The sequence below is a fragment of the Primulina eburnea genome, chromosome 5 (assembly GCF_022965805.1).
Source record: "Primulina eburnea isolate SZY01 chromosome 5, ASM2296580v1, whole genome shotgun sequence".
Classification (NCBI taxonomy): domain Eukaryota; kingdom Viridiplantae; phylum Streptophyta; class Magnoliopsida; order Lamiales; family Gesneriaceae; genus Primulina; species Primulina eburnea.
In genome coordinates this window covers 36508743-36520368 of record NC_133105.1, presented here as the reverse complement: position 1 = coordinate 36520368, position 11626 = coordinate 36508743, and the positions used below count along the sequence as shown (strand labels likewise).

The window sequence follows — 11626 nt, the reverse complement described above, 5'->3', positions numbered from 1 at the left end:
GAGAGGATTGAGAAAACAGCTTGCGAGCCTTTATTGATCATCAGAGAGGCTATCTATTGTTTAGGTCTTGTGTCCTTATTTTGAAAAAAAAAATTGATATTTCCTGAAAAAAAAAAGAAAAAAAAAAGAAAGATGTTGAAGATTTATGTAATTTTTAAGTTATATGCTGCGACCATTTATCTCTCATAAAAATACAAATAAAAAAAAAAAGAAAGAAAGAGAGAAATATATTGTACAAATTAAACAAATATGTGGTCAAGAAGCATAAACTTAGTCTGATTCCATGATGTAAAAAAAAATCAGGAAAAAAATATATAATAAGAACAACTGGTTTTAAATCAATTGATTTCCTATCTTTTGATTAGTTTGGCTCGTTTGTCTGTCTGCATTCTGTAAACCATTTTCCTGAGCATTTATCTGTATTCCAACTCCATGAGAAAAATCATTCTCATAAATTGAAACACTTATTAATCTGTGAGAATACAGATTTGAGATTCTTACTAGAAATTTCTGAAGGGCATGTACATTTAACTACCTGAAAATAAGCTTTGAATTGATCAGTTCAGATTATTTCATAAATTATAATTATAATGATCTTGATATAACTTTGACAGTTTTCAAATTTAATTTAAACACTTGGATAGTTCTGATTACATTTCTATTTAAATTAATCAATATATTTTGTGTTGCTATTAACGCTTAAATTGCTAGGGACTAGCAATAAGCTGGTTGGGGAGTGTGATAAAGATAAAAAATTGTATATTAATTAAATGTTTTATAATATAAATATATAGTTTTTGTTTTATTAAATGTTTAAATATTATATGTTTTATAATAAATTGTATAAAATATAAGTTTTTACTATTTTTTACAGGTTCGATAAAACAAGAATAAACTTGACGTTGAAAATGGAATTAAGATGATTCTTGGACCTGTAGAAAGTTGATGTTAATATCTAAAATATTGGTGGCAAGCATGAGATAAAAATCTTCTCACAAGTGAGATCAAATTAAGCAACAATAAAAGTTACCAAAGAAGTGGCAATTTTACCATGCTCTAGTATTTTGACCATATCTGTCAAATTACTTGGTCAAATGGTTAAAAAAAATACCACAATTAAACAACTCAGATATCTACATGTTTGTTTTTATGTGGAGAAGAAAATTCAGATGGGAAGATTTTCAAAAGTGATGTGCATTAAAATATTAATTTCTTGGAACACCAATGAAGACTTATGTGTAAAAAATAATATTTTATTTGTGGTTGTCTCCCCAAATTTGGCTATAAATAGGGGTGCATTGTAATGTATTGGGATATCCCTCATTTTATGAACAAACCTTTGAGTTCATAATATTTCTCTCTTTGTTTTTCCTTTATTTCTTCATTTAAATATAATTAGCATGTTAAATTAATATTCAAAGTTTTACACTTTGAATAATGAGTAGCTAACTTCCCAAAGTTGAGATGAAAAGGTGAAACTATTGGCATGATAATAAGGTTATTAAAAGGTAAGAATATATGTTTTATATTATTTAATCATTATTTATTGTTTATGTTATATTTATTTTTTAAGTATTAGTATATCCTACTTATAAATGAGAGTTTTGATTTATTGTTGCTATATGTTACACAAAATTCTTGGATCCATTTAAATGTTAGTTTTGTATTACCAACCATTTAAAGTGGATGCCTTGATTTATTATATGATTATATCATAATATTAATTTCTTGGAACAATTTAAATGTTAGTTTGGTATTACCAACCATTTAAAGTGGATGCCTTGATTTATTATATATGAATATATCATAATATTAATTTCTTGGTACCATTTAAATGTTTGTTTGGTTTACCAACCATTTAAAGTGGATGCCTCGATTTATTATATATTAATATCATAATATTAATTTCTCGGTACCATTTAAATGTTTGGTTTTACCAACAATTTAAAGTGGATGCCTTGATTTAGTGTTTACAAATATATATATATATATAGCACAATAAATACTTGATATTATTTACAAGTTTTGGTATATATTATATATTTATAAGATAATAACTTATAACATAATAAAAATATGATTATTTAATATATATTGGAACCATTTTATTAAGTGGATTTCAATAATGTTCATTAATGTTAACTTTATTAAAATACCAAGAGTGGATCCTTTAATCTCAGATACTTAAATTAAAATGCGAACAATTAAAAATTACAAATTAAAGATTCAAACCATTAAAAAAAAACAAAAACAAAAACAAAAAGACATTGTAGTGGACTTGTAATTACCTTAGCTTCCCTGTGGATACGATATTCGGACTCACCGAATTATACTACTTGTTGACAACCTGCTCTTGGGAGTGCAACAATCAAAGTCGCAACAAATCATCTTGCAGAAGGACCACAATCACGTTTCCTCGGGGACATCAAAAGTTTAGATTCCTCGACAAAAATAAGTGGATATGTGAACCTAATCACTTTTCCTTGGGGATAACAAAAGCAAAAGATTCCTCGACAAAAGATAGTGGGCATGTGACTCACCAACTAAATGACCAAGGAAAATTGGATCCAATTACAATACAGTAAATGTGAACCAATAAAAATACACAAGAACAAAGTCGACACCTAAAGAAATGTATTATACATATTTAAAGGTTTCTAAAAGACGCATCAAAAGAATAAGAAAGAAACTGGAAAATACTAAAGATCTCTACAAACTGTTAAAAAAAAAGGAACGAGATCTCAGCTGATATAATACAAACAAATATCTACTGGTTATGCCAGAAGATAAAGTCAGAAGAACGAGCTGTTTCTAGATTGATAATCTAGAAAGAAGACAATTTGAGTGGATGTACCATTCAACCACTCAACCAGATAGGGTCAACCACAGCTGGAAGGAATCATATTATAGAAAGAGTTTGAAGTCCGAAATACAAATCCGCCAAGCACTAGTAGAAAAATCGGTTTTTACTTCGTCAGGCATTACTTCGGCAATAATAAATTACGAAGTAATACATTATCAATAACTTCAATAATAACATAAGGGAAGTAAAATAATATATTTTACTTCGGATGTTTAAAAACACAGGCTTCACTGTAAACTTTTTATTATATTTTATTCGTCATATCAATGTTGATGAAGTAAAAAATAAGGAAAATAAGTACATACTGAAGTAAAAAGATGAACCGATAAGTTTAATTAATTTAATATCGATTATATCGTATATATATTCCTTCAATTTAGACGCGTGAGCTCATTTCGATCGATCCACATTTTCCTTCAAAATTAACCCTAATTTCAGTCATCTTCGCTTCGAACCGCACCGCGCTGCCGCCATTCCACGCACCGCCGCCGCCGTTCCACCATCGAGAGAGAAGAAGGCGGGACGAACAACACCACCACTACCACCACCGTTCCAAGCACCGAGAGGGAAGCTGTGACTGGAGATACACCACGTTCGCTTCGAACCACCAACACCACCGCCGTTCCACTCACTGAGAGGGAAGCAAAACACCACCACCACCACCGTTCAAAGCACAGAGACGGAAGAAGCGACTAAGATACACAACGGTCGTCCCCTGCGCCTTTGTTTCTTCTCCACTTTGACTGGAACGATATTGCTTTACATGTGTTAGTCCGTCACCAGTTTCCCGAGGTATAGTATTGATTGGAACGATAATTGGTTAATTTCTTGTTGTCACCTTGGTTGTCCGTCTCTGGGTTCATAATTTTCGGCACATGTGAGAGTAATTCAAATAAAAATTAATTAGGAACAATGTTGATTTATTTTCATCAATAGGTAGTCTTCTTTCGTTTTTTTTTTTGCGTTCAAGAAATTAAATTGAAAATGACATTATTAAATGTAATATTTTCAGGTTTAGATCAAATTTATTGTTATATATTTCTGGTATTTTGCTGTATTGAAATGGATAAATCTTGGATTCACTCGGATAGAAGGTCAAAACAGTACGAGGATTGTGTGGAACTGTTTATCAGAGGTGGTTTAGAGAATCCCCGTATTGACCCCAATTTAATTCATTGTCCTTGTTGCAAATGTAAAAATCTTAAAAAATTATCAGCTAAGTCCATTCGAGAGCATCTTTATTTCCATGGTTTTAGTCAAAATTATGTGAATTGGATTTGGCACGGTGAGTCTGCTGAAAGTGACAAAGTAAATTGGAGCACCAACAAGGAGACAACTGGTAACTATCACTGACACTTTGAAACCACTAATATTTGTGAGGCAACATATGATAATTATACAGAAAATTCAGAAGCGTTTATGGAATTTTTGTAGGAAGCAGAGAAACCTTTGTATAATGGATGTAAGCGTTACACAAAGTTGAGTGCAATTGTGAAAATATACAACACCAAAGCAAAGCATGGGATGATTGACGCTCTATTTTCCGATCTACTAATGGATTTTGGGGATATGCTACCATAATCACAACCTGCCAACCAAAATGTATGATGTAAAAAAGACATTGAGTTGTTTGGCGTTGAGTCATGAAAAGATTCATGATTGTTCCAATGATTGCATTCTTTATAGGAAGCAATATAAAGACTGCGTAAACTGCCCCAAATGTGGCTTGTCACGGTGGAAGCTAACCAAGAAGAATGTTGAGAAGAAAGGTGTTCCTGGAAAGGTGTTGTGGTATTTCCCTCCCATACCAAGATTTTAAGCGCATGTTTAAATCTCTACATACCTCCAAAAATTTAACATGGCATGCAGAAACCACAGGAGTTCCCGGTCAGTTACGTCATCCTGCTGATTCACCATCTTGCAAGTTGGTGGATCATATGTTGCCCGACTTTGAAAGTGAACCAAGAAATCTTCGCCTGGCACTTGCAGCTGATGGAATTAATCATTATAGCAACCTTAGTAGTCGGTACAGTTGCTGGCCAATTATGTTGGTCACCTATAATATGCCTCCAAACATGTGTATGAAGAGAAATTTATCATGCTAACTATGCTCATTTCAGGGCCTAAACAGCCAGGAAACAATATAGATGTCTATCTTGATGTGTTAGTTGAAGATTTGCAAAGATTGTGGGATAGAGTTGATGGTGTCTATGATGCTTATTGAAGACAAATTTTCACTCTTAAAGCAGTCTTATTATGGACCATCAATGACTTTCCAGCCTATGGTAACCTTAGTGGATGTACTACAAATGGTTATTATGCATGCCCAGTATGCAAAGAAGATACTTGTGCAAAGCATTTGGAAAATGGGAAGAAAATGTCATTTGTTGGTCATAGACGATTCCTACCACGGTTTCATCCATATCGGAGGCAAATGCTAGAGTTCGATGGTATGGAAGAACATGGAGAATCGTCTACACTATTATCTGGGGTTGCTTTGTTTGACAAGCTTTCTAACATAAGGTGTGTTTTCGGAAAGAAGATTAGTGTGAAAGGTAAAAAGAGAAAGAATGCAAAGGACAATAATTTGGAAGATAGTAAAGAAGAAAAAGATTTGGATCAACAGATTTCAGAAAATGTTGGAAGAAGAAATCAGTTTTTTTCAATCTTCCTTATTGGAAACACCTGCATGTTAGGCATTGTCTCGATGTGATGCACATAGAGAAAAATGTCTTCGAATCTCTCATTAATACTTTGATGAATGTTAAAGGATAAACCAAGGACAATGTGGCAGCTAGGTTGGACATGGTTCAAATGGGAGTTAGGCTTGAATTGACACCTAAATTTGGTGAAAAAAGAATATGTTCCTCCTGCTGCATGCTCATTCACAAAAAAAGAAAAGTTACAAGTTTTTCAGTCGATTATGGGTATAAAAGTCCCAGAAGGTTTCTCATCAAACCTGAAAAATCTTGTGTCTTTGTCTGAGTTGAAATTGATTGGCTTGAAATGTCATGATTGTCATGTTCTAATGCAGCATTTCCTGCCAATACTCATACGTGATGCGTTACCAAAACATGTTAGATATGCCATCATAAGATTATGCTTCTTTTTCAAAGATATTTGTTGCAAGGTGATAGATGTAGCCAAGTTAGATAAGCAGCAATCTGACTTGGTTGTTACACTCTGTTTATTGGAGCAGTATTTCCCCCCTTCTTTCTTCGATGTCATGCTTCACTTAACAGTTCATCTTGTTCGAGAAGTTTGATTATGTGGACCAGTGTACTTCCGGTGGATGTACCCGTCCATGAAGGTGCTTAAGAGTTATGTAGGCAGTCGAAACATCCTGAAGGTTGCATTGTTCAGAGATATTCAGCCGAAGAAGCAATTGAGTTTTGTTCGGAATACCTAAATGACCTTGATCCTATTGGGGTCCCTCAATCAAATCGCGATCCCAAATCAAACATTGCTGGCTTCTTAGTATGCAAAACACCAATTATAATGCCACTAGTTGAACTTCAACAAGCACATTTGATTGTGATGGAAAATACAGAAGAAGTATCTCCCTACATTATGTAAGTGTATTGCATTAATCTATAATTCTGCACCCATGTGATTGTCAATATTTAATATCCAACACAAATTTCTATATAAATATTTCCACAGTGAACATAAATATTTCTTGAAGTCAATGTTTCGGAAAAAAGAGAAAGATGAAAGGTGGATACAAGATGCTCACAATAAGATGTTCATTGACTTGTTTTGTGCAAATGTTTGGTGGATAAATCTGCTTTATGCATTTTGCGGTGAACAGTTTGTAGCTATTATTTTAATCACCCTATTCTAATTGTATAAATGTCAGGTGGATGCTGAAATAGATAGCTGCAATGGTGGAACGACATCAACATTGACATGGCTGGCTCATGGTCCACGTGGGCAAGTCATTAAGTATAGTAGTTACGTGATAAAAATGGCAATTTATACCAAACAAAGGCACGGGATGATGAGAGAGTTTGCCAAAACAGTTGGGCTTCTCTAGTTGCTAGCACCATGCTTGTCTGTAGTGCCAAAGATAAGAATCCCTTGATGACTGATGTGACTTTCTATGAAGTGATTGAAGAAATATGAGAGTTGGACTATCATCAATTTCAAGTTCCTCTTTTCAAGTTTGCGTGGGTTGCAAAAGACAAAGGAGTAATCAACAATGATGAATGTAGATTCACCTTGGTCAATATGAACAAAATAGGGAACAAGAATGACTCATTTGTCCTTGCAAGTCAAGTCAATCAAGTCTTTTATATTGATGACCCAATACAAAAAGGGTGGTTAATTGTACTCCTTGTGCCAAATCGATGTTACGAGGGAGATGATGATGGTTGGACTAGTATTCCTGATTCTCGAACAATTGATGATGTTGATACTCATTGTATTCCGGCTCATGAAAGTTACTTTAGATCTTAAAGTGAGGGTGGCTGGGAAACGAACAAGAAAAAATGATGTTTTTCAATTTTATGTCATGTTTTTTGTTATGCTATAAACATAACCTCATTGCTATTATTTATGTCAGGTTTCTACCAGTCATGTTTATTATTTATGTTATTATTGTTTTTGTTCTTATTTATCTCATGTTTATACATGTCTTATTAGAATTATTGTTTATGTTATTTTAATGGTTAATGTTATTGTGTAGGTTTTAGCATTGGTTTCATAAATGTAAATATGTAGAAAAAAGCTCAATGGGTCGTAAAAAAAAGGAAACAAATGCTACAGTTGAGATGATACAAGGAGTACATGATGATAAGCTAAATGAAGTTACTTATGTAGAGCACCCTGTACTTACTGATGGAGAAGAACATCCTGTAGATGTGCAGAGGAACAAGCGAGGCCCTACATTGATGGGTAAACTAATTGCTACTGCCAGATGGGGGGAAAAAGCAAAGATTGATTATGATGACATGGGGCGGCTAGCATACAATGCAAATGGAAGGGCTTTACAATCATACATCGGTTCTATTGCTAGAGCCATGGTGCCAATCAGTATAAAGTCATGGCCTGAAGTTCCAGAAAACGTAAAACAAAATCTGTGGGAAGAGATTTCGGTAAGTACAAGCTTCAATTTGAATTTACACTCATACTTGCACCTCTAACTAATCTGTTTTTGTTGCAGAATGTCTTTGAACTAGCGCCACAAAGTGAGTATGCTATGATGAATTCAGCATCTCAGAAGTGGCGAGATTTCAAAAACAATTTGACTAGTAGATTTGTTTGGCCGAGCAAAGATAATCCTGAAAAGTTGATTTCTCCACCAAGTCAGTATCAACTCCCACTAGCGGATAGGAAAGCATTTGTGGATGCGAGACTAGATCCATCATGGGAGGTACTTTAAAAATTGATATGTTTCCTCACGAATTTATTAAATTCAATACTTAACTGAGCTAACATAATGATGCAGGTTACTCATGAAAGACAAAAACAACGGACCATGCATTGTAGATATCACCACAGAATGTCTCGCAAGGGTTACATCGGCTTGGAGGCTGAACTGGTAAGAAACAGAGCAATATATTTGTAATTTTTAGCATGTTCTTCATGTTATTAAACATATGAGTTTTGAAATTTTAGGGGAACAAAAAATTGGTTGCTGAAGATGAGGAAGTTGATAGATCTGTGCTTTGGCGTAAAGCTCGAGAAGACAAATCTTGAAACATAACATGTTCGGAGACATCAGAAGTAGCTGAAAAAATTTGTAAATGTTTAGTTTTATTCAATCGCCATTTTGCCTAGATAAGTAACACTGTAGTTTGTGAATTGATTTGTCATGTCTCCAATTGTAGGATGAATTGTTGGAAAAGAAAGGCAAAGGAGAGTTCAAATCTTCTGGAATGAATGACGTGTTAACCGCTACCTTAGGAAGGCAAGAACACTATGGAAGGGTTCGAGGTGTGGGAGGTTTCGTAAAACCACAAGTATACTTTAAAACTCCAAGAAAGAAGAGAGAAACAATCTCAAAAGCTGTGATTGAAAATGTAAAATCACAATCGGAGGAGACTAAAAGTTTGAAAGCTGAATTGGAGATGCTGAGGTCTCAACTTGTTGCTGTGATTCCATTAATCAATGATCGATCTTCTGAGAATGTAGCATCAAACAAGTTCACAGGAGTGAAAGACTCAAAATTGTTAGATGATGCGGCAGAAGTTTATGATTGCGGCACTTCAAATACGAATGTTGTATGTCTCTGAATTTAATGTCAATTAAATTCTATTCACCTCCATATAAAAATATATCATGTTTTTTTTGTTCTTGAAAGGGGAAACATTGCGGCACTTCAAATACGAAGGTTGTATGTTCCACTTGGTAAAGACAACTTCAAGTTATCTATTGATGTTGTCTTAGATGAAAAAGCACAGCTTCCGATCCCAATTAAGTTTGGACCAACAATCATCAAAGATGCTGTTGGAGTCATTGTTGGTTGGCCTAAAGAGTTGGTTGTTTTTCCAACGACAAAGGTACTTTAGGTTTTCATTTGAATTTGTGTTTGCAACTGTCAGAAATGTTGCTCGAACACTGTTTTATTTTAAAATACTTGTATGAGTAATATTTTAAATTGTAGAGGAAGGGGAAACCTCAATCATTTGCGCTTGCGGATGTTCCTGGTCAGCGCGACAAGTTCAAAGAAATTGAGAAAACATTGCCCATGTCGTGCAAGTATATCTACTCTCATGTTGTTAGATTGCTGAATGAATCGGATACCATATACATTGAGTTTGAGGACGCTATGTTTGGACGTCCTAAAAGCATACGGGTGCTAAGAGAAGATATCTTACGCTTTATGGAGATGAGGGAGATAGGTGCCAGAAAAATTTTAGTTTACATGGGGTATATATATAATGTCTAACTTACAATATTTGTGCATTTATATAATATTTTTTGTGTTACTTCTTCTTATTTTGAAAATTTTCTAAACAATATATTTGTGCATCTATATCATGAAGCCGCCTCTACAAATATTTGAAGAAAAAAGACAAGGCTGATTATTTTTCGTTTGTGGATCCCGGTAATATACCTACATGCCCGATTGGCACAGATGGATGTGACTTATCACAACATATTACTGACCAGTTGGAAGCAGTGTGTAGAGATAAGATCTGCCTCATCCCATACAACACTGGGTAAGAATTTAGTTATTTATAGATTTCTACTTCATGATAGTCAATGCTGTAATTTCATTTTTTCAGGTATCATTGGATCTTGACAATCGTCAACGAAGATAATAATATGATATATTTATTGGATTCTACGTCTAACAGGAACCGAGATGATACATGGAAAACTATTGTGACAAATTAGGTAGTAGCTTATGTTGATTTTGAATACATTAACTTATAAATATGCAAAAAAATAACTTCTTACTTTTTAAAATGTAGTGGGGTGAAGATGTACAATGCCTCGAAGGGTATTTCTAAAATGCCAGGTTTTAAAATATTGACGGTATGTATCGTACTTATTTATGAATACATGAATTGGTAGTAGTTATTAATTAGATTGTGATTGTTGCATTAACTTTTCAATTCCATTATAGGGTAATTTGAAACAAAGTGGTTCGGTTGAATGTAGATATTGTGTGATGAGGTACATGAAAAAGTTAGTCGATTGCGATGATCCACAGTTGGAGAAGATGACGAGTTTCTTCTTGGGATAAATTTGTTGATTGATTGAGATGAATTGTTGCCATTAAGATATATTTTATTGTTGAGATAATGTGTTGCCATTGGGATATATTTTATTGTTGAGATAATTGCTTGAGATGAATTGTTGTCATTGTGATATATTTTATATTAGTGATATTTTAGTTATCCAAGTTTTCATCTTCATGTCTTCTGTTATTATTTGATTATTCGGAGAACGTCGTGTCATGATTTAATAATTTTCAATTTTATAATTTCTTTTTTATTTGTGGTTTCTGGGATATGTACTCTATTCTATACCATTATTTTTTTTGCTTGATTCTTGTTGATTGGCTTTTGACATATGCATTTAGTAGTTTAAATAAATTAGTCAACAACTACTGCACTTAGTTTATTGTTGTTTAGTTTCTTCGCATTACTGCTAATGAATTTTTTTATGCTTTCCAGTTGTTGCTTGAGTAGTTCATTTATCGGTGTTGATTGAATGAGCTTCAGTACTTCTGTCTTTTGAAAATTTTCCTTCTGATTTCTGTAATATGCTTTTTCGTGAGCTGCATTATTCGTTTCCAATATCTTTCTTGCGTTGCCTTCAACCGAGATTAGGATCTTTGGTTTAGTAAGTTAAATTGTCTTCATGCAATTGGGGTAATCTGTAATGGATGTAGACTAGATGGAAACAACAGGCGCTATCTTAGCTTGGAGAGTGGTGACATGTTATGAAATTTTATCCGGTGTTATTTCAAGATGCAAATGAAATAAGTTCGTACTTTCAAATGAAACATGCCTCTACCAGTACTGATATATTTTATATCTGTTAATTTTTATTTGAAAGAGAAGAATCTAATGTATTTTCTTTTTTAAATTTCAGTTTGCAGGATGCATCAAGAACCAATATTACACCCAATCTCAATATGACAAGGTCAGAAATGAAAGGAGTGAATTTGTTTACTCCTATGTAGGTGGTTAAATGGATGGTGTATGTTGGGATAAATATTTTGTTTGTCATTGTGGATTTTTGGATATACTTTTGGTTTTGTGGATACATTTTTCGGTTATTTATGGATTGATGAATATGTAATTG

At 33.6% G+C, this 11626-nt stretch overlaps 1 protein-coding gene across 1 annotated transcript; it reads left to right on the top strand.

Moving 5' to 3' along the window:
- Positions 1-9043: 9043 nt before the first annotated feature.
- LOC140831508 (uncharacterized) lies at positions 9044-10559 on the top strand. Its single transcript, XM_073195262.1, has 6 exons — positions 9044-9087; positions 9168-9366; positions 9471-9736; positions 9853-10029; positions 10285-10348; positions 10440-10559. Exons 1-6 carry the CDS (start codon positions 9044-9046, stop codon positions 10557-10559), a joined length of 870 nt encoding a protein of 289 aa, XP_073051363.1.
- Positions 10560-11626: the final 1067 nt, after the last annotated feature.

What these genes read in the sequence shown, in the direction of transcription:
- LOC140831508 (XM_073195262.1), top strand. Translation starts at nt 9,044, where the DNA reads ATGCGGCAGAAGTTTATGATTGCGGCACTTCAAATACGAATGTT. An exon ending in GCACTTCAAATACGAATGTT is followed by an intron (nt 9,088 to 9,167) that starts GTATGTCTCTGA and finishes TGTTCTTGAAAG; the next exon opens with GGGAAACATTGCGGCACTTC. An exon ending in CTCATCCCATACAACACTGG is followed by an intron (nt 10,030 to 10,284) that starts GTAAGAATTTAG and finishes TTTAAAATGTAG; the next exon opens with TGGGGTGAAGATGTACAATG.